The sequence below is a fragment of the Vulpes vulpes genome, chromosome 7 (assembly GCF_048418805.1).
Source record: "Vulpes vulpes isolate BD-2025 chromosome 7, VulVul3, whole genome shotgun sequence".
Classification (NCBI taxonomy): domain Eukaryota; kingdom Metazoa; phylum Chordata; class Mammalia; order Carnivora; family Canidae; genus Vulpes; species Vulpes vulpes.
The window spans coordinates 113,224,823-113,248,679 of record NC_132786.1 but is presented as its reverse complement, the minus strand read 5'-3'; the positions used below and the strand labels follow the sequence as shown (position 1 = coordinate 113,248,679).

General features: G+C 41.5%; 1 protein-coding gene across 21 annotated transcripts in view; it reads left to right on the top strand.

Annotated features, from left to right (window-relative positions):
* The window catches only part of ELMO1 (engulfment and cell motility 1), a 672,133-nt gene extending 662,698 nt beyond the window's left edge, over positions 1–9,435 (top strand). For all 21 annotated transcript variants that reach the window (XM_072764753.1, XM_072764758.1, XM_072764757.1 and 18 more), the window contains 2 exons: positions 2,356–2,433; positions 8,043–9,435. In XM_072764753.1, coding sequence (XP_072620854.1) covers positions 2,356–2,433; positions 8,043–8,243 — 279 coding nt within the window. In that variant the 3' untranslated portion in view covers positions 8,244–9,435. The remainder of the gene's footprint in view (positions 1–2,355; positions 2,434–8,042) is intronic.
* The last annotated feature ends 14,422 nt before the right edge of the window (positions 9,436–23,857 follow it).

The window sequence follows — 23,857 nt, the reverse complement described above, 5'->3', positions numbered from 1 at the left end:
AATCACACTGACACTCTGGCCTCAGGTGACTTCAGCACCTAGTCAAGAGGCTGAGTCTGGGCTCTGGTGGTGTTCACACTGGCTGTGGTTAGCAAGGGGATGATTCACATGACTGCCTAAGAGGAGTACCAGTTGTCCAGCATCAGCCCAGAAATGCATTCCTGAATTTTACCTTTTCCTAGTGACTTCTGATGGTCACCTTAGGCTGTCACCATATACTGACTGGTCGTTCACAAGCAAAGCCCCGTCCTCACCTTTCTCCCCAGTCTCTCAATCATGAGTCAGGGAGTTTTCCTGATAAATGACACTAAGATTAGTACAAAATCATTTATATCAATGTGCCTAATCTAAAAACAATTTTTTATGAATTTATGAGATTGGAGCTTAACATTTTATTGAAAATAAACTGTTACATTATTTTAAAGAAAAAAATAATCACCTATGATCCCAGCCCCTTAACATTAATTTTAATTTCTCATTATTTGCCTTCAGTCTCTGTCCACAGGTAGACATTGTTCATAATTGTGATCTGCATGTAAATAATGTTCATTTCTCCTTTTTTATCAAATCTTCGTAACTATCATACTGAATGTCTGGCTGAATAAATTTATCTGCTAATTCATGATTTATTTAACGGTTCACCCAAATTGGGGAAGACATTTACTTAGTTCATATTATGTTCTTCAGGTGATGATGTATACAGCATTCGCTTGCTTTCAATTTTCTAGGAATAATCCCAGGAATGGGATCCCAGGCTCTTAATATGGATTGCCTGACTGTTGTTTTTTTTAAAGATGATCCAATTTATGATGTCACCTATAAGGCCCATGACAAACTAAAACACTCAAGAGAGATGTCAAATTTAATGGAGAAAATGTTTTTGTTTTATTAGTTTTGGTGAACTTTTTTTTTTTTTAATACTATTGATCTTCACTGGGCGGGCAGGCCTGAAAAGAGGCCTACAGTAGAAGTAATGAAAATGAGGAGACGTAGTTTTACAGGGTAGCTCCCTTCCTGCCTCAGCATTCTTTCCTTTAATTGTCCCTATTTCTGGCAGAGTGAGGAGGCCATAAGAGTTTGAGATACCTTCTGGGCTCAGAGCAAGAGCCCCTCCCTCTTAATGAGGGGACAGCTGGAGGCAAGGTAGACACAGAGGAACCTCACAAGAGCCCAAACAGCTGGATGTTTGATTGTGTCAGGAAAGGTATCCAGTTAATGCTAGGCCTTCATAGTTCCCTTGGCAAAGACTCTTTAGCCCATTTGAAATTCTGAAATCTGGAAGCATTGACCTCATCTCTGCCTTCTCTCTTCTTTCTCGGTCATTCTTGCTGTGAGTTACTGGTCAAAGGCAAATCCCCTGACAAATGTTAGGCAAAGAATGATGTGGAAAGATCTACCTTCCTAAGAAATTACACAATATTTGTGTTTTGTAACAATGCAGTGCGGGTTACACAATATTTGTGTGTTGTAACAATGCAATGTGGGTTCACTTGGCCCTTTCCCTCCAGATTAGGAGCTTTTAGGGTGTTGAGATGAGCCATGACTCTCATCTTCCAAAGGTTGTATCCTGCTGACTGCTCAAACCAATAGAACGATCATTGTACCCAATAATGTACAGCACATAATTTGAGAAGTGTATTATAACATACATGTTAGACATGACCCTGAATGTCTCAGCCAGTGTCATACAGCTACAATGAAAGGACAGTGTCACTTAGTCCTTGGCCCTTTGGGTCTGACTCATACCTGCATTCAGTAGACGCTCACCAATGAATGAATGTAGCATTGGGCCCTTGATTCTCCTTTCTATTCTTCAGCCTCTAGATAATATCTAAGTTTTATGTAGCCTTTGCTGTATAGAACTTCAGAGATCAAAGGACCTAAAGATAATGAGTTCACTCGCAAGCCTCATTGGCTCCCATGTAGCTTCCATGTTTTAGGAAGTTCATACCCCTATGGACATTGGGGGTGATCAAAGATAGAGCAGCCCTTAACTCCTGGAAGGGAGATGCTGAAGAAAGAAGAGTGGCACGGCTTTGGAGTTATATGGCTTTGGACAATCATTTCCTTTTCCAAGCTCCTTCCCATAAAAGAGGAACACTCAGACTTGCTACAAGGACTATCTTGAGAATTAAATGAGCTGGTTATATAGACTTCCCCGGAATAGGAGGACATGTTCTGTGAACCTTGAGGAGGAAGAACAAAACAAAACGAACAAAAAATACTCCTTCCTCCCATCAGCTCATCACTGCCCCTCATGTCTGTACGTATTCTATGTTCAGTCCACAGCCATTTTTAACCGCAGAACAATGTGCCCATTTTCCTTAAGACGGTGTTTTCTCTGATCCCTTGTAGGAGGTGCTTGAACTTGCTTTCTCCATCTTGTATGACTCAAACTGCCAGCTGAACTTCATAGCTCCTGACAAGCACGAGGTAAGGGTCTCAGTGGGGTTAATTTGTGAGACGGTGTCACTTTTTTTTTTTTTCTAAAAAACAAGCAAGAGAGAAGTATTGGAAAGAAATTTCATTTAAAAAAAGCCTGCCTAAGAAAAATCATAGACAAAGGATTTGGAATAGAATGGAAACTTCTTTTAAAACTGCCAGTTATAACAGGTTCAACCTCTTACTGTCTTGACCAAGAGTTCATGGTAAAGAAAGAGAATGTACAAATGCTTCACACTCAGCAAGGGCATAACTGTCAACCCTGAGGAAGAATCGGCCCTGATGAAGCTTTGGTTTTCATTGAGAATTAAAATTTTAGTCAGGATCTTCCCAAGATAAACTTGTCTCTGTTCTTTAAAACATTTGATGAAGTAGGTTTTCTTCCATGTTTCTTTAAGTTATTTTAAGAGATTTGGGGCTGTCTCTGCTGTTGGAATTTTATTTTTGAGATGGTTCTGTTCCTTTTTGACATCTTGTTATATGTATAATTTGTTTTTCTTCTTGAAGCATGCCTGTCAGCTATATTTAAAATATTTAGCATAGATCTAGGAAAATGTATTTGTAAGGTGCAATAGCATCTATGGTTGATGTAACTCGTTCTCTTGTAAACGAGAACCTAACATTATGCTTGAAACTCTTATTTTTAGATGATACCATTCAAATTTTTGTTTTACATGTGGTTGCATAAACAGCTTTTAGAAAGGAAGGGAGCATTTTAATGGAATCTGACTTTTGTTTCCCATTTCCCCTAGGAGACTCTGCTCATTTAGAAGTTATTCAGTATCTGCTTTTCACTGGTTTAAAGCTTTTGAATAAAATTGTACATCCCAAAGAGAGAGGAAAGATTAGATGCAAATCCTGCATTTAGAATGGTGCTTAAATGTAATTCTGTGTTACTTGACATTTAGTTTGCAAAAGGGTATGACTTTGTCTTCATCTTTCTGAAAATAGATACTGAGGCCTACCGTTTCTCTTTTTAAATAAAATTGCTGTTACACGCAGGCAGGCCACCATATTTAAGAGGTATACAGCTGTATGGCAAACTATTTAGAAAGTAGAACTGTGGATGTTATTTAAATCTGGGCAAGGCTGTTTTCTGCAGTGTGCATTCATTCCAGATAAGGATAAATGTTCTCAGACTGCCAAATTTTTATTTGTCACTGCCACTTTTTATTGATATAGTGAAGAGGAAAATGCCATACACCTGTGAATACTTTTAATTTCCTTGGATCTCTTTCATATGTATTACCTCGTTTTATTTGCATAATCACTCAATAAAATAGGAAGTTCTGTTACAGATAATCTTCATTTATCAAATAAGGAGAGAGACCTCTGAAAACCGAATACCTCAACATTTAGTAAAGATAATAGTAATTCCAACTAGCCTGGATTCCTCTGTGCCAGTAACCATTCCATGTCTTATGTACTTCACCTAATCTTCATCATACTGCTGAGAGAAACAAACTATTATTATGCCTATTTGATAAAGGAGGGAAATGAGTCACAAAGAGGTTAAGACTCTTGCCCAAGGTCAAACAAGTGGTAAGTAATAGAGCTGGAATTCCAACCGTGGAGCCTTGCTCCAGAAACCCAGTCTCCTTGGCCCCTTGGTACCATGTATGCAGCATGGGAGGCAGGAAATAGGATCCATCCTCCCTACTTCCTGCCAGTGCCTGCCCCCCAGTGTCAGCAGTTAATCACGTCGGGGCCAAAGCGATGCCATTTATACCTGAACCCAATTGCCTCCCCTCTAGATTCTTAGCAAAGCAAATCCAGATACATCAGTTGCTTGTAAATATTCCCGTGTGCATCTCTAAATAATGGCATCCCTTTGAAACCAACTACAATACCAATGATCACACCCGATTTTTTAACATTTTGATACCAGCAAGGGTAGTCAGTTTTCAGACTTCTCCACTTGTCTCCTTGGTGTGTTTTATTTCTTTGATACTTCGTTCAAATCAGAATCCAAATAAGATCCATGCATAGCAATTGGTCAACACGTTTCTTCAGTTTCCTTGAGATCATAGGTTCCTCTTTCCTGCTCTCTCTCTCTCTCTCCCTCCCTTGGGAGCATCTGCTTGTGCTTTTTTTTTTTTCCTTGCAATTTATTCATTGAAAAAAAACCAGGTCATCTGTCTGGTGACCTTGCTGAGAGTCTAAGATTTTGCTGATTATAATTATGTGTATTAGTTTACTGTGGCCACTGTCACAAATTACCACGAATTTAGTGGCTTAAAACAACATAAATGTATTACCTTACAATTCCAGAGGTCAGAAGTCTAATGCAGGCCTTTTCCGGGCTAAAATCAAAGTACTGGCAGGGCTGAATCCCTTTCTGGAGGATCTAGGGGAAAATCCGTTTCCTTGCCCTTTGCACTTCTAGAGGCCACAGGCATCCCGTGGCCACGGTGTACATTCATCCAACAGTGGCGATTGAATCTCCACACCACCTCATTCCGCCCTCCTCCTCCATAGTCAAAACTCCCTCTCTTTCCCTTCTGTCACTCACTCCTAGCCTGTTTCCCTCTTCCACTTTTAAGCACCCTTGTGATCACATTAGTCCCACCTGGACAACCCCAGATGACCTTCCTGTTTGCAGGTCAGCTGATTAGCAATTTAAATTCCCTTTGCCATGCACCCTAACATACTCCCAGGCCCCAGAGATTAGGACAGGATCTCCTTTAAAAGGAGGGTATTCTTCTGCCTACTGCCACCTGCACTTTATTTCACGTGGTTTTCTGTCTCCCATATTTCCTATTAAGTGGCAATTAGAGGATTAATCTAATGGAGGCCCAACTTTAAGCAACAGTGGTGGTGTATTCTTCCGTGGTGTCTGGTTTTCTCTTTTTGGGGGATGTTAGCAGCCACTGATGATTATTGCCCAGATCCTTGGCCCCATTCGACATTGGAAAGATTGATATCTCAGTTTTATCATTCCTTCTTCGTTTATTAGTGGGAAACTGGCCTCATCTTTGCAGTTATACAATTTATATGTAATGGGCAGAATAAATATTTGATTCTCTTTGTCAGTCTTCAAAATCATGTGCATCTTCCAAGTGAGAACAATGAGGTGGTTTTGGTGTTTGAGTATCATTATGAAGTAATGGATTTAAACATATTTGTGTTTTAGTGGGTTGCAATTGTTATTATCAGTATCTAAACTGTTCTATCTAGGGGGATCCCTGGGTGGCTCAGCGGTTTAGCACCTGCCTTTGGCCCAGGGCATGAATCCTGGAGACCCAGGATCAAGTCCCGTATCAGGCTCCCTACAGGGAGCCTGCTTCTCCCTCTGCCTGTGTCTCTGCCTCTCTCTCTCCCTCTCTCTGTGTCTCTCATGAATAAAAAAATAAAATATTTTTTAAAAATAAATAAATAAATAAACTGTCCTATCTAGAGAAAATAGGAGCATCTTCTGGTTGGCTTCTGAGTCCTATTGACATGATGCCAGATGTCTTTGACAATATGCAGTCACATTCTACTATGACAAAATATTCCAGGCTCATCTTGCATGTTTCGTGAATTTTCTCTGGGGAGCCTTGGTCCCTTTTGGTAGAAAATGGTATTTAGCAACCAGAATCTGGGCATTAGGTATGCTTACTATTACTTGGTTGGTCATTATGTTTAGTTTTTTTATGGGCAAAGCTAGGAGTTAACATCATTTCTTTAAAGACAAAATACATTCAAAGTTCATTTTGATACTGCCAACTCAGATTCAGGAGTACAGAGTTTTTATTTATTGGTTGGTGTACTTTTTAATGAAATTTTCTGCACCTGCTGTTTCTCAAAAGAAAGGCACCACGAAAGTGTTCCTGTGGGTTAAATTAATCTGTACTAGGAAGCTGGCCAGGCCTGGAATGGCTATACAAAAAACAGTAATCCCAGTACTAAGGGATTTACAATGAAACAGCGTTCGAGCTGGAAGAGACCTCAGAGGGCATGGAGTTCAGTGGTCCCCATATCTGGAAGTATATCAGAGTTATCTGGAGGCTTTTATAAGTAAAAGTTACTCAATCCACAATCTGCAAGATCAGGATCTCCAGGGTAGAACCTTAGTATCTATCTTTATGAAGGTTATTTATGTGGAAACAAGTGTTTAGATGAGTTCAGAATCTGTCTAACATATTCATGAGGACATTAATATTTCCGGATGTCTGTTAGCATTCAACTGATGTTTAAATGGGTTAGATGCTTTGGCAGAGATCACACAAACAAGGCAAAGTTCTACACTTCAGGGCTGTACTACTCAGATATATACGCTCATAATATACTCATGGTGCATCCCCTCAGCTTAAAAAGTGGTGCCACTGATGTGCATCATGGTGAGATTTCCAGATCACTGTGACTTATGATTTGTAAAGTACTTGCAGTCCTGTAATACATTTTATTTTAAGATCTGCTATTATATTCTGGAACCTAATCCAGGTAACCATCGTGCAAAGATCAGACTAAGTACAGGGCCTGGAATTGTAATGTGACCCAGTGAGGGCAGGAGAGGGGGGAATCTAGGGCACATTCCAGAAAGAAGACTAGTCTGACAGTAAGAGCAGAGCAAATGCTATCACAGAGGTCCTATATAGGACTAGGATATCCTAAAAGGTAAGCAGATCACAGCATCTGGAATGCAGGCAATTTTCTCAGATGCTGACAGCAGAAGCTACTTCTGCCCCCAGGTACTAGGCTCTGATACCCTCATAACCCAGGGGGTTACAGCTTCTCGGAGGGGAAATGACAAGAGCAAAGCAGGTCCTGAGATAAACAAGGTACATTTTCTTTCCTCGAGGAATTCATTGTCTCCTGGAGAAACAAAAGCATGGTCAGTTTTAATGAGAAAGAAAGAACCAAATTCTTAGCTGGGGGCTCTGGAGGACTTTCCAAGTTGGGTGACGCCCCCAGGAACCAGGTTTCCCAGACCCAGAGGAGAAAAAAACCCTGGAAACTAGAGACTCAGAGAGAAGAGAGAGGGAGGTAGCCCACCTCCCATGAAGATCAATCAATAATTGTAGCCTGTTCACCAGACATTGGGCAGCAAAACATTATTTCCTAGCCCTTTTGCTGAGAAATGCCAAGGCGGAACTACCACATTGGTAATACTCCTCTGGTGGGAGTGGCTTGTCATCATGAGTGTTAGGAATCAGATGGGAGAGGCAGAAATTAGCCACTAAACCAGGAACCATGCTTGGAGTCAGGAAAGAAGCAGGCTTGACCTAATGCTGAGTCTAGGCGTGTTGGGACAGAGCCTATCAATTGCTTAAAATCAGACTCATAGGTAGGATGTTAGAGGTTTGTGAGGTTATGCAGAACTCAGATCTTTTTGCTGTTACATAAGAAGGTATTTGCACAGAAGAGTGCAGGCACTAGAGTCAGATTGCCTGAGTTCAAATCCCACCCACTCCCCAAGCCACCAAGTTCCTTGGCTTCTCGGTGCCTTGGTCCTCTTATCTGCAAAACAGAGAGGAAAACACAAGTGTCAACTTCATTAAATGATGCTATAGGCAGAGCACATAGCACGCAGCCTAGCGCACATTGAGTAATCGTTGTTAACCACTGTCACCATTCTTGTCGTGAGTAGTTACCCTTGTCACCTCCTTTTCCACCAGTACTGTATCTGGACGGACGGACTGAATGCGCTGCTGGGGAAGGACATGATGAGTGAGCTGACCCGGAATGATTTGGACACCCTGCTCAGCATGGAAATCAAGCTCCGCCTCCTTGACCTGGAAAACATTCAGATCCCTGACGCACCTCCACCCATCCCCAAGGAGCCCAGCAACTATGACTTCGTCTATGACTGTAACTGAAGTGGCCGGGCTCGGAAGCGCCCCCTCCAAAACTGGAAAATCTAGCTAATGGGAGAGAAGAATGAAAACACACCCACGCCTTGGAACCCTCTCGCGGTAAAGAGAAGCTGTGGGTCAACAGTCTCTTTGGCCTCGCCTCTACCCCCAACATTCTTCTGCCCCTCCCTGGCACCTTGCTCACTGCCCTGATTCTGTTTCTAGACTCCATTGCTTTAGGTCACTTCCCACTGCTGCAGTCTACTGGTGGGAGCAGAGCAAAACCCACCGCCAGTAAGAGAGCCAAAGGGGCCCTTCCATCCTAACCCCCAGCAGGCATATCCTCCCTCCCTGGAGGGTGCAAGCCAGTAGCACCAGACTGCCCCGAAACCTGCCCATCAGACCGAAGGAAGTGTCCCAATGCTTGTGTCTGGAAGAAACAGCCTAGCTGCTGGAGAAAACCAAACACCACCTCCTTATTCCCTTTCTCTCTAGAGTCCGCTCACACCACCAGTTCCATGTGATTTGAAATCCGCTTTCCAGTCCCTTCTTTCCTCCATGCAGGCCTTTGCCTTGTGCTGTTCTGCTCTGGTTCCAAGAGCAGCAGCAGCAGCCTCGTTCTAGCTGTGGCCGGCACCGGGTCTCCCGGACACAGTCCCAGGTCCCATGCCCACTTCACGTCTGCACTGTGACCGTGGCCAACCTTCTTTCCTCGCCAGCTAGTCTTGGGTGTCCTCTCTCTGCCCCAACCCACACCTGCCTTCTTCATGCCTCACACCCTTCCAGCCCCTTAGCTGAAAGCACAATTGGTGAAATCAGTCGTCATCCCCATCTCTAATATACTAAACCTAAATGCCTCTGTGGCAGGCGGCCCCTCTCTACGGGTTTGGTGTTACCTTCTCCTGGGGGTTCTGCTACAACACAGGCTCCGCAGGATGGTCAAGCTGTCAAACATCCAAGTTTACATCATTGTAATTATTACGAGTATTGACAATTTGCAAGGGTTTGGGGTTGGTTGTTTTGTTTTGTTTTGCTTTGTTTTTGTACAAAAGAGTCTAACATTTTTTTGCCAAACAGATATATATTTAATGAAAAGAAGAGATACATAAATGTGTGTACTTTCAAGGTTTTTTTTTTTTAATTATTTTAATCCTAAACATCTTCCTGAGAATAACATTCCCTTATACATGCTGTGGAATAAAATTAATTGTGATGAGTTGCTGTTTTGATTTGGTGACTTAGGGACTTGCTGCTCAGTCATTAGCGTCACTCGTGAGCTTGTCACACACATCTTTGGCCCCACCCCAGACCCGCGGAATCAGGTGATCCGCATGCACATTAACTCTTGAGAAGCCCGGCCTTAGGGGACTCAACCATTGCCCAGTCACCATACACTCAGAGCATCAGTAAAGAATGTTACTTCTAAAGACCATCTCAACTCATGGAGAAGATTTTCACGTAGTGAAAGACCTACTATGTGAAAATCTGACCATGCATATTACACTGTCACCTCCTAACTGGGACTCTCCTCTTTTCTTTTTTTCTTTCTTCCCATTTTATAATGTACAGAACTGACCAAATTAGACACATCACACTTTGAGGGAGCACATTTAGCAATAAAAAAGAACGCAAACCCATAGACCGGGAATAAATTAAGTCAAAGCTAAATAAATCTAACTATGAATTAATAAGATATGGGTCAGAGCCCAGCAAAGGATTTTTCTGAGTCAGTTCCATTGGAGGAGTATCTGGATCATAAACTCCGAGGGCTGCAGGGATGTCAGAAAGGTCCAAGCATGCAAATTAAGCATGGTTGCAGCACAAGCCACTCTGGACTCACCGCAGAAGTGTTAGATGCCTTCAGGTCACTGCTCTTTACCGTCATCAGAATGTGCAATTACAGATTGACTTGAGTGGGGATGACATGGTCCAGAGCCCTCCATAAATTGCAGGGAAAAAATCCTTTATAATCCATATGAATTCACAGGCGATTATGCTTCCCATCAGAGCACTCACACCTGACTGTCAAGTCAATGCATCCTTTATCATTAAGTTTTAATGACGTTAACCCATATGTCCTCCTTGTCGGGAGTGCTTATTGATCTACCCACCATCATGATGCAATGACAAATGTTAGGTAAAAGAAAGTAGACAGTCATACTGATTTTTACTTCAGAGTTCCAAATCTGTCCATGAAAGGGAAATTCTTTCTATCAAGGTATCTGAGGTCCTAAACTCTAGGTTTAGGAGACTGATCTGTCCTATAACCCTTTGGGGAAGAACCAGCCTCTCTCTCTTTCGGCACTCATGCTTTGGTGCATTAAATAGAAGTTAACCCTTTCCAGACTATGAAGAGAGCATTCTCCTACCCCTCCTTAGATCCTCTGTCTACAGACAGGTGAGATCTGGAGAGTGTGACATCATTTCTTCATTTTGCAGCAATGTGGTGCAGGCTTGCTGTCCATATTTGGACAGCTCATCTTGTATGTCTCAGCTGCCAAGGCTTCCGTGAGCCTTCCTTCAAGCCTGGGTGAATCTGGAAAGCCAAGGAAGCAGTGAAGTAGGAAGTTGATTTTGTTTTTTTTTAAGATTTTATTTATTCATGATAGACAGAGAGAGGCAGAGACACAGGCAGAGGGAGAAGCAGGCTCCATGCCGGGAGCCCGACGCGGGACTCGATCCTGGGACTCCAGGATGGCGCTCTGGGCCAAAAGCAGGCGCCAAACCGCTGAGACACCCAGGGATCCCCAGGAAGTTGACTTTGTCAAAAGACCTACGCTGCATTCTCCAATCCAGCTTTACCTGAAATAAAACTGATCATTGCATTTGAATCTGCTATTTTCATTCCTGTCTAGTTTCTTATTCAGAACCCATAGAGGGGAGGGTAATGTAACTGCCCCCCCTCAAACTCAACTACTTATAAGGTAAGAAAATCTAACAGTCACTGCAAAGGAAAAAGCGCCAGGCTGAATGCTTCTTGAGTCTATTTGCAAATCCATCCTAAACCACCTCCGAATAAAGCATGTCCTAGCAACTGCTCTTACAATGAACTCAGCAGGTGTCCCAATGACGGACATGCCTTTCATCTATCTTGTGTAGTTATGCAATATTTTACAATGACCATAAACCTTTAACCTGAAGGAAATAAAATATCCATACCATAATCCAAAATGTGCTCACAGCTAAGCACAAGGAATACAACAAGAATAAAATACGTAAATCTAAAGTTTGCAAAAATAAGAGCAAAATCTATAAAATCAGGAAAGTTATAATCAAATCCATTAGTGAAATATAAAAACCAAATAATTGTGTCACAGTACAGTAAACAGGACTATATAAATATGTACAGGGTAGAGAACTAGAAAGAGGTTGTGCTCAACACTTTTGATAATGGGATGAAGAGAAAACAAGAAAGGAATAGAAATTTGAGTTAGGTTGCAAAGGACACCAGATGTTCATGCATGAGATAAACACTTCAGGCAGAGCAAAGTGCAGAGGGCATGGAGGCATGAAAACCCATGACTGACTTCACAAATCTGTAAGTCACTCAGTGGTGGCTGGTCTGTAGGATGCATATGAGAGAGAATACTGGAGAGGAGGTAAACGAATTGTGAAAATCCTGACATGGCTGGCAAGGAACTTTGACTTGGGGGCAAGAGAGTGCAGTGAGAGGAGGGATGTTGTCAGAGTTGCCATTCAGAAATATCACCACAAAACACCCACGTCGGGGAAAGACTGGAGTGGGAGAAACTGAAAGCAGGGATATTAGGAAAAAGGTGATGGGAATTGGCCAGAGCCAGAGCCACTGAGCCCAGACTTTCGTACAAGCAACGGGAAAGAAGAGAGCAAAGGCATTAAAGAGGCAGGACTACTAGCTGCAGAGAGAGTGCAAATGACTCCTGAGTTTCTGCAGTGAGTACACAGATAACAGGGCTGTTTTTCTCTAAAATCAGGAATAGAGGGGGGACAGGAGATTTTAGGAAATGACAATGAGATGAGATCATAAACTATGAATTTGTTGGACTTCTCCAAACAAAGAAGTAAAATGTTGGGCAGCTCATTTAACCTTTGTGAGCTTCTTTCCTTGTTAATAAAATGGAAATCTCATTACTTGAGAACACTGTGGATAAGGTGGCTAGAAAATCAGTGTTCAGGAAATAGGTCCCCTCTCTTCTCCAGCCGTGGCCTCCCCTTCCTTTCCTTTGGTTTGAGTGAACCATCTCTAGTACAGCTCAAACTAAATGACATGTTTCAGCAGATGCAGCCTGCTTTGTGAGAAAGAAAAATAAGCGATGGGAGAACAAAGGAAAAACTGAAGCTGTTAACATCCTTCTTGAAATAAGGATTTCACTAACTTGCAATAAAGCCACAATTTAAAATAAATTTGGGGGGAAAGGAGGTATGGTTTAATCCCATGTGAGAATATAGTTATACTCTAAATTTTTCTTTTAATATAATTACATGTTTTCTGACATTAAAATGTAAAATGAACACTTCGAGTTAAGTGGGCTTTTTTAATTCAGAAAAATAATTAGAACACATCCAGGTGAAGGAAGGAAATAATTCTACTAGAAACATCATGTAAAGAGAGTTGCCAACTTGAATGTTAGATCCAAATTTCCTCCTGGAAGCCAGTGTAAATAAGGAAGCCAAGTGGGATGAATAGCTCTCATTTTCCTAGTAAAAATTGTATTCCATTATAAGAAGGCCACCTTCCCAGGCACCAACTTTTGGAGGAGATGTGCTATTAAAAGCACTTACCACCTTCAATAGACACTGCTTAGCAGGTGCTACTTGTCTGTCATTCTATTTTGCAGAATGAAAGGGGTTGCCCTTACAGCCCCTGAAAGGATGAAAGCACACAGGTGCCAGTGAAGGGACCATCTGAGTGCTGGAGTGGGTTTAGAGACAGAGTGATAGAAGAATCAGAAAAGGATTCTGGGAGTAGAGCAACCAAAGAAGTCTTGGCCAGAGAAAGAGGTTCAGAAAGCATGGAGTGAGGCCAGGGCCAGAAGAGGTGCTGCACAAGAGAAGAGTAGGGTCCAGGAACCCAATTCCACTGCACTTTAACTGGGCACCAAGCACATTGCACAGGGATATAAAATAAGAAGTGGATTCTGACTTCAGAGTCCAACACTGAACAAAGAGGCTTTGAATAAACACAGTCTATGGCTAAGAAGACCCTACTGTACAACCTACTGAGCTAGTACTCAGACCCAGAGGGGACTGCCCCTGCCTGGAGGAAGTGAGGCCTGACAAATCAGAGCGGGAACTGGAAGCCACCAGGTCATGAGGGAGAGAAGGCCAAGCTCACTCCCTACTTGTCCTTTGGGTCTCACTTTCCCTGGAGAGCATTCCCTGAATATCAAAGTCAAGGCTGGAGATTGCTCTATGCTCCCATAGCCACCTCTACTTACCGTGTTGTAACTGTTTGAGCTTTTCACCATCTTGCCCAGTAGCCAGGAGCTCCGTGAGGGGAGGAAGCAGGCCAAGTGTTCTCACCATGCTCCTGCACTACGGCACAGTGCCAGGCACTCAACAGGACCCCATCAATATTTTCTACAACAATTGATAAAGGGCATTCCCGGAAGTGGGAAGAGCATGAGGCCTTAGAAAGAGGAAATGTGTTGAGGCTGGAGCCATGAGTACAGGAGAGAACAGTAGGAGACAAGCTTGGGACAGAGAGTGAAGAACCGTGAATGGCACCCCCAGCAGCTGGATGTGTATGCTTTCCAGCACCAGGGGCCACTGACAAGCCCATAGGTGACTGGCAATGACCAGATCTGTATTTTAACATCACCACTTTCTCACTGGCAGCAGCACAAAAGACAGTTTGAAGAAGAATGGGTCTGGAGGCAGGGAGGTGGGGCTGAACCTGTGTCAAAGGTGCTTCACTTTTAAGAAGGCTGAACGTGCCCATCAATCAAATGACTGGGCTCACACAGCGCCCAGCGGAGATTATACACAGGTGCTGTAAAAGAGGTGAAACGACCACCGGGGCAAGGCAAAAAAATAAAAGGCAAAAGAATATGTTTTGGAAGCCTAATGTATAAATACAAAAACAGAGATAAGACCAGATCTTCCTCAGACTGCCTGAGAAAGCAAACTCTGGACCAATGCTGGTTTACAAAAAAAGATAGGGAGTAATTGAAAGTACGGAGATGGGTAAGATGTCCCAGCAAAGACAGAGGCACAGTGGCGCACAGAGGGAGGGAGCAAATAAATGTCAGGCAAGTAAAATAGAAGATAAAAGGCTGTGGAAAAGAAAAATTATTTTGTAATTCTCTTTGACATCGGTACAATTTACTATGGTGACACAACTGACGAGAATGTCTAATGCCGAATAAAATGGCCCCAAAATACATAAACTAAGACTATTATAAATATAAGAGAATTGATGAACACCATGCTTTATGTAGAGACCTCAAATAATGGTATTAGGCTTTAAGTAATACGAATAACTGGATTCAATAGATATTTCAATATGTATAATCGACAACAAATGTATGTTATTCAAATATCTCTGGAATATGTTCAAAATTAATTGTGTAGTTGTCTGCAAAGAAAATCATTATGTCATAAGATAGAAAGTAAGTATAAAGGATTTCGGGCTCCATGACAATACAGAAAATATCGTTCCCCGCCCCCCCCCAAATTAAGTGCAACAAGAAACTTAAAAGCAATAAAAATGATTTTAAATGATTTTTACCTGAGCTTATATTAAAGAAAGTGAAATCCACAGGTGTCCACGATGAGGAGACACTAAATGGGAAGCACTAAGCTGTGGCCGAGGGCGTTGGCGCCTTGACAGGGCTGTGGGCTCTCATGCCCAAGTGAGGATGGATACAGGCATCATGTGCAAGCCAGATGAGAGGTAGAACTGGGCTCTTCCCATAAAAGCCAGGATCCTGAGAAGGTTTGGTTGCAGGTGAGAAGGGGGAAATATCTATCCATTGATACAGGATGATAATATGAAATCTTGAGACCTTTAATCCCATGACTCATATGGATTTAGGGCTCACCTTTGTACAGCCCCCATATGTTCTAAAATGCCCACTTGAAAGACTAACATAAAACATGGTCATGGGCTGGACAGAGCTGGACTCCTGGCAAAAGTAAATGGAAAACCATTCTGGATGTGACCCCCTATGAGGCAATTTACATGGGATTCCCACGGGGGGGAGGTGGCATTATAAAGTTGTGCTTAAAATCAAAAGTAAGGGATGCCTGGGTGGCTCAGTGGTTGAGCATCTGTCTTCGGCTTGGGTCATGATCCCAGGGTCCCAGGATCTTGTCCCACATCGGGCTCCCTGCAGGGAGCCTACTTCTCCCCCTGCCTATGTCACTGCCTCTCTCTCTCTCTCTCTCTCTCTCTCTCTATCTCTATCTCTATTTCTATCTCTCATGAATTTATTCAAAGGATTTCTGGCTCCATGACAATACAGAAAATATCATCCCCCCAAAATTACTTTAAATGCAACAAAAAACTTAAATACAATAAAAATGATTTTAAATGATTTTACCTGAGTTTGTATTAAAGACAGTGAAATCCACAGGTGTCCACAATGAGGAGACACTCAATGGGAAGCACTAAGCTGTGGCCAAGGCTCCATGACAATACAGGCTGTGGAAAAGAAAAATTATTTTGTAATTCTCTGACATCGGTACAATTTACTATGGTGACACAACTGACAGGAATGTCTAATGCCGAATAAAATGGCTCCAAAATACATAAACTAAGACGATTATATAGTCTTCAGTTCAATATACTTGAATAAATAAAATATTTAAAAAATAAAATAAAAAGTAAAACACCTGGAAGCTATCTATAGTGAATAAGTGGAAGATAATAAACTAGAATTCTATTCCCAGTTAAAATGGCAATCGAAAGTGGGAAAAAAAAAAGGTCACTTTTTCATTCCAACAGGGTTCGAGGGAGTTGGTCACATGCAGATCATTTCTTCTTCTTTTTTTTTTTTTAAGATTTATTTATTCATGAGAGACAGAGACAGAAGCAGGCTCCATGCAGGAAGCCTGATGTGGGACTTGATCCCAGGTCTCTAGGGTCATGTCCTGGGCCGAAGGCAGGCGCTAAACCACTGAGCCACCCAGGCATCCCCATGCAGATGATTTCTAAGAGTGGGAAGAAAATGGAGAGTACCTGGAGTAAATCTAGGAACAAAGGGCTGTGTAAAAGACAACAGTAATAACTAATTTAAGGTGTATTAAAGCAATATGGAATTAAAATGTGAGTAAATCTAGGAACAAAGGGCTGTGTAAAAGACAACAGTAATAACTAATTTAAGGTGTATTAAAGCAATATGGAATTAAAATGTGAGACAAGGATATAACACACAAAGAAAGGGCATGATGTGACTTGACACATTTTAGTCTTTTAACCTTCAGTATTATAGAAATACTGAACATTTTTAGACTTTAAATTAATTCTGCATAGTAAAAACTGGGGAGTAACTACTGAAAATACTAAAAACAAAAATGTGTGACTTCCCTATCAGTAGAAGAAAAAATACATAATAAAGAAAATTAGGTCAATTCAATAAAAAATAAAAAAGAGCACCCCAAAATTGAAAACTCTGAAAAGGAAATCAAACAGTCAATTAATAAAATATAAGGTGAATGATCGGTAGAGTAATAAAAAATTTTTCACCACCACACAGACGAAGAGATGCACATCAAAATGAGATGCCTATTTGGCCCACTACCATTGGCAATGGCTATATGATTACAGGTTATTTCTCTCACTATGTAAATAGATCAATAAGAAAAATAGAATAACCCAACACAGAATACTCCAAAAGAAATGTGGGTTAACAAGAAAAGTAAGTAAATCCTGAAAGAATCATGAGTGAGCAGAGAAAGTGTTCATGGCCACAAATAATTTCAAAAGGCATATTATTAACACCTAAAGACAGAGTTTTGCCTAAGAAATGTATACATTCAATGATGAATGGTAAAAGGATAATGAAATAGGTTCTCACAATCTTCCTGAAGAAAAATTTGGCAAAATATCTCCAGAGTTTTCAAGATATGACTGACTCTGACCTGTAATTCTCATCAAACAGAGCTGCTCCGTTTGTTTGATCTGTTTTACACACTAAGCTCCTGTGTATGATTTTAAGAGATTTCAATGTCTAAAAATAAAACTTTAAAACCTCAGGATTAAATAACTTACGGGACATCCATTTCTACCATGGCACATGACTGGCTCTCAAAATTACACAGAATGTTTCATTAAAAGGAAAGATGTTAATAAATTATTAACTGAAAAAAACAGGTTATAGAAGAATAGGAGTATGTGTATTTTATTTTTGAATGTAAATGTGTGTATTAAATATGCATAGAAAAGGATTTAGAATATATACCAAGGTGTTTTTAATGGATTCCTCTATTTGGATATTTGGATAGATTCTGAGAATTTGTTTGCTTGTTTGTTTATTGCCAAGTTTGTGTTTCAGATTTTTGTAATATATATATGGCCCTGCCTTTGAAATAAGAAAAACTTATTTTGCTTTTTTAAACCTAATGCCAGTAGATTAACGACCTGCACTAATACTATTCACTCTGTTCCCTACATTGCTCTGTTGCCCATACGTTCTCATTTCCAGCTTTCTGCAATGTCCACCAATCCTCTATACCCTTGTCTGTCACTGCCATTGACCCTCAGTTATGCCCTTGTTGGTCTCTGACATCAGCTCTACCTTCCCCTGCTCACCTGACTCCTCCTCCGAGCAGCCCCTCCTATAACTCATGGGCAATGGTACTCCAATCGCCCCCTCTAGTCTGTCTGTTCCAGATTCTTACAAAAACTGTCAACAACTATGAGGATCTCTGCCTTTGGGGATGATGAGGCTTAATGGGTCAAATTGTATTAGTAGTCATTAATCCGACCTACCATCCAGGCATAGGATGCCCATCTTCAAGCAAGCCTGTGCTGGAAAACTACAGTGCCTAGAATCCAACCAGTCACCGAAATGCCCCCTCCTAATGCAGAAAAATCTGAACACAGCAGTTCCCTGCCCCTTATCTGAAGGGAGTACATGCCAGGACCCCCAGTGGATGTCTGAAACTGCAAATAGTACTGAACCTTATATACACTATGTTTTTTTTTCTTAAGAAATGTAAGTAAAAGTAAGATTAACAGCAATAACCAATACTAAAATAGAATTATAACAATATTCTTTTAAAATTTTTTGTGAATGTAGCCTCTCTCCTTCTCAAGGTATCTTATTTACTGTACTCACCCTTCTTCTTGTGATGATGTGAGATGACAAATGCCTACGTGATGGGAGGCAGGGAAGTGAATGACACAGACAGCAGCATTAGGCTACCATTGATCCTTTGACAATACATCAGAAAGAGAGTCATCAGCTTCGGGACCGCAGTTGAGGGGGGGTAACTGAGCCCCAGAAAGCAAAACCACAGATGAGGGGAGACGACTGTGCATGTAAGACTAAAATAACATTCATTATTACCTTTACTGACTTTCATCTACTCGTCCTGTGTGCACCACTTAAGGCCATATGCATACATTCAATCCATCTTCTTCATGACAACCTTTAAATATTTGAAAGCAGCTATTATGGTCCTTTTCAGTCTTTCCCTAGTCCTTCTGACCCTTCCTATGTGACTTAGTGCTATGGATTGAATGTCTTGTACCCCAAAATTCCTATGTTGAAAACATACCCCCCAAGGTGGTGGTATTTGGAGGAGGGGCCTGAGGGTGGAGCCCTCATCAATGGCATTAGTGTCCTTTAAACAGAGGCCCCAGGGAGCAACATCACATGAGGATATAGTGAAAAGCTGGCAGTCTGCAACCCAGAAAAGGGCTTTCACCAGAACTTGGCCATGTTGGCACCCTGAACTTGAACTTCCAGTTTCCTGAACTGCCAGAAATAAATTTCTGTTGCTATAAACCACCCAGTATGTGGTATTTTGTTGTAGCAGCCAGAAAAGAGTAAGACACATGGACTGTAGCTCACCATCAATAAATAAACTCTAGTTTGATGGTGTTCCGCTTGAAATATGTCACTTGAAACCAATCAATGTGTTTTGACAGTCCAGCAAACAAAAGACCTTACTTACAGAATATTTTTTCATGATTAGAATTTAAGAACACGACTTATTTTATTTTATTTTCATTTGATTTTGAGAACCACATACTCCTAACCAAAGATTTTGAGATTTAGCGAAATCAGATGATATGAAACATAATTTAAAAAAATAAATGCACAAATTAAATACCAAAAAAGAACTCCTGAGTGTGTGTGCATGTGATTCTAGCTAATTATGTGTGTGTGTGAGAGAGAGAGACAGAGAGAATGTACATGTGTGTTGAGGAAAAAAGCCCAACTCTTATCCAGTGTCATGGCTGTAGAGTTCTTAAGATAATCTAAGCTTTGAAATTCTGTGTACAAATTCCAGTTCTAACACATGCTGATTGTGTGACTTAAAGTAAGTTATTTCCTGGTTTATAAAACTTTCTCTATAAAATCCTTTTATAACAACTATTGATTACATTAATTCATATTTATACATTTCATAAGAAATATCTAGAATACAGTAAATACTCAAAAATAGTAAATAATAAATCACATAGCAGACATTTCAGATGCCCACAATCAAACACATCTATACTTGGTCACTTTGAGTTTGAGAACCAGGTCACACTCCACTCCTCCTCCCAGGTGCTTACCTGCTGACCACATGGGTCTCATAGTTAACTATAACTTTCACACTTTTCCTCATGAATTACTGTTAAACCTTATTTCAGTATTCAAATCCTACCCCCACCTTCCTGTGTGGTATGCTAAGTGGTGGATGCTAAGTGACCAGATCCTGGGTATTATCTAGAAACCCAGGACCAGTGGTCCAACCTATAGGAATAGAGCAAAAGTAGAAACTGAGCCATCATGCAGGAGTCAAGCAGAGCAGGTAGGTAAGGAAGCAAGGTGAGGAGCTAAGGGGTATTCCAAGAGGTGCCAGGAATTATGGGGTAATCTCTGTAACTTGACTTTTTTGGACAAGAGAAATGTGGCCCCCTGTGTGGTTCTGGCTGCCTTTTACTGATCACTCAGTGGCAGACATTGTGCTAAATGCCTTCCATTCATTAGATCATTTCCTTCGTGAGGAAGGTGGTAGTGTTACTTATTTCCCAGATGAGGTGTCCAAAGCTCTGAGAATTTAGGTCTCTCTCCAAGGTCACACAGTAAGGAGATGAATCTGGGACTGAGTCAGGCTTTCTCTAATTCCATGGGCTCTATGGACTCCAAAGGACAGTTATGGTGGATCTTCACCCTCTAATACTCATGCTAATTTTTTTTTTTTTAATCCTAAATTTAACTTTCAGTTCTCCTCAGTGAGGGAAAGGAGGCCATGGTATTTTGCTAATGGAATTCTTTACCTCCAAAACACTAAGCTTCTCTAGAAGCCCCATGGATTGTGTATCCAAACCTACTTGGGATCCTGCCATCCCTAATCCCTTAAACCATGCCTCACCTGTTCAGCTTAATGTCTGAGCAAGTCTCCACAGCTGCATCAGTTCTAGATCTTTCACCAGGCATCTATCATGCCTTACCCAGTTGTTAGTTGTAACAGACCTTTCTCACTATTCTCAAAATTCCCCTACAAAGGAGGAGGCAAGATGGCAAAACAGTAGGGGTCCTCAGTTCATCTTGTCCCACCAACTTACCTAGGTAACTTTCAAAACATCCTGAACACCTACAAATTCGACCTGAGATATAGAAAACAGCTGGAATGCTACAGAGAGAAAAGTGATCACTTATAACAAGGTAGGAAAGCGAAGGAAAAAAAAATGGGGGGGGGGGGGGAGCTGCGGTAAACCAGGCGAACTAGGCCTGAAAGGGGAGCGGGACATGCAGAGCATGAAAGCCAAGCTCGGAAGCCAGGGCACAAAAGCCGAGCCCTGGACAAGCAGGAAATTTAAAAATCCGTGCCTGAGTCTTCCCTGACTGAAAAGTGCTCGACAGGGAAATAGGGCAGAATCAAGGAGGGATAGAGAAGCCTCAATATTCCTGGAGTCACAGTAAGAAGAGGGGCGCCTGGGAGAGAGCTCAGCGTAAACCGCGGTCAGATCTTGGTAAGGGGCCGGAGTGCCGCAACTCTTGGGGGCATTTAGGAGAAGCCATCTGATTACGTGGGCTGGCACTGGAGCTCCCTTTTCCCTAGAGCCCGGCAATAGACAGAGGCGGCTGTGCCCTTCCCGTCGGGAGAGGAGGACCCTGGGAGGGCACAGGACAGCGAGAACTCATCTGCTGCTGGGTGCCCTGCAAGCTGCGCAGATCGGTGCACCTGCCCCTGCCCCCAGGAGCATCGATACCAGTGTGGTCTGGAAGACTGCGGCTCTGTACTCATGGGGAGCTCTTGGCTCTGGAGCTGGAGGTCTGTCCACAGCCAATTTTTTTCTCTTCTTTTCACCTTTGACCTGGGAGAGGCAAGGCCACCAGGGAACAAAGGCCCACAGGATAAAAAGTTCATACTGAGCCCAGCACCTGGCAAGAGGCGGGGCATCTCTGCCCAGACACAGACACCTGAGAATCAGCACAGCAGACCCTTCCCTAGAAGAACCTCTGGAAGAACAAGGGAAGAGCAAGTTTACTGAACAAGCAGCACTGGAAAGCTCCAGGACTGAGGGAAAATAGTATATAGAAGTAGAGGGTTTTTTACATTATGATTCATTGTATTTCAGGTTAAAATTTTCCAATATTTTTTCTCTCTTCCTTCCTTAACTACAATTTTACCAACTCTTCATTTTTAAGCATTTTCTTTTTTGACTTTCATATTTCTACAATTACATGTTTTAGATATATTATTCATTATTGGATTCCTTTCAATGTATTCAATTTAATTTCAATGTATTCAATTTAATTTAATTCCATATACAAGTTATGGGGTTTTGTTTTTTGTTTACTTGATCTCCTTTTGTTTTATAATGGTGGAAGTTAGCACCTTCTAACACAAGGACAAAAAAACACCCAGAACTAAGTGGAACACCATGTTGGTTCATTATGTGAGATTATATTCTCTCTTCCTTCCCCTTCTGCCCCCCTCTTTTATCCTGTTTCTGTTTTTGTGGTCGATGTTGGGTCTCTATATAAGTTTTGCTGGCTTTTATAAATTTGGAATTGAGAATCTTCTAACATACAGAATAAAATACACTCAGAACCAAGAGGAACACCCTTTTAGGTACTCTCTGGGAGACGATATTCTCTCTCCACCACCACCCCTTTTTTTCTGTTTTTGTTTTTGTTTTATATTCTTACTATTTTGTTTTAAAATTTGTTTTTCACTTTAGTGGTCCTTTTACTTTGTTCTGTTCTTCTTTTTCTTTCTTTCTTTTTTTTTCTGATCTCTGACCTCTTTGGAATCATCTAAGATGTATTGTATTTACTTAGGTCATGATTGATATTTTTTGACTCTGCTCACTCATACAGCATACAATATTAGAGATGTCCTTTTGTATTATTCAATAGTTACTTATTGAGAACCCATTTTATGGCACACATACTGTTGTTTCCCATAGACAGTGGGAAAGGAGGCCAGATAAAGAATTAGCGAGTCCCAAACTATGGAAGGAGCAATGTCCTTCAGCAGAAGAAAGGATAAAGAAGATGCGGTCTATACATACAATGGAATATTACTCAGCCATCAGAAAGGATGAATGCCCACCATTTGCCTCAACATGAATGGAACTGGAGGGTATTCTGCTGAGTGAAATAAGTCAATGGGAGAAGGACAATCATCATGTGGTATCACTTATATGGGGAATATAAGAAATAGTGAAAGGGATTATAAGGGAAAAGAGAAGAACTGAGTGGGGAAAATTAGAGAGGGAGACAAACCATGAGAGACTCCTAACTCTGGGAAACAAAATAAAGGGTTAAGGAAGGGAAGGTGGGTATGGGAATGGGGTGACTGGGTGATGGGCACTAAGGAGGGCACTTGATGGGATGAGCACTGGATGTTATACTATATGTTGGTAAACTGAATTTAAATTCTAAAAAATTAATAAAAAATAGAAATAAATTCCCCTATAAACCTTGATTTATGTATCCTGGATTCTATCAAGTTTTCTTTTTTGGCCTGTCTCTCTCTTTTATATTTGCTCTCAGATAACTTCTTTAGCTACCTCCCCATTTTCTTTGGGGTCACCATGATCCTTGAAAGTCACCAGATAGCTTTTTATAAAGATTGGTTCCAAAATATATGCCCAGGACCTGTGAGGAGGTGCTTCAAATACAGAAGAAAAAAAAATGATCCTTGTCCTATCAGTGGGTGCCACTGGGTCACCCCCTTGTGACAAGGCGAATCCATGGCTTTTCCTATAATCAGCTTTCTAGCACTTCCCCCACTACAGACTAGTGGCTTTTTGAGAAAGGAGACCATTCTTGGATTTCTTCAAAATCCAAGACAAGATTTTCCATTTTCCTGTCTACATCTGGGAAAGAGTGATACGCTATCACTGCAGAATGCAAAGCAGAAGAGGGAGTAAGAGCCAGAACAGGAATGGAGCTCCAGGCCCCAGCGGAGCCTTCGGTGGGGCAGTATTCCCATGCTGGCACATTTGGCAGGTATGCACAGCCCTCCAAGAGCAAGTGCTC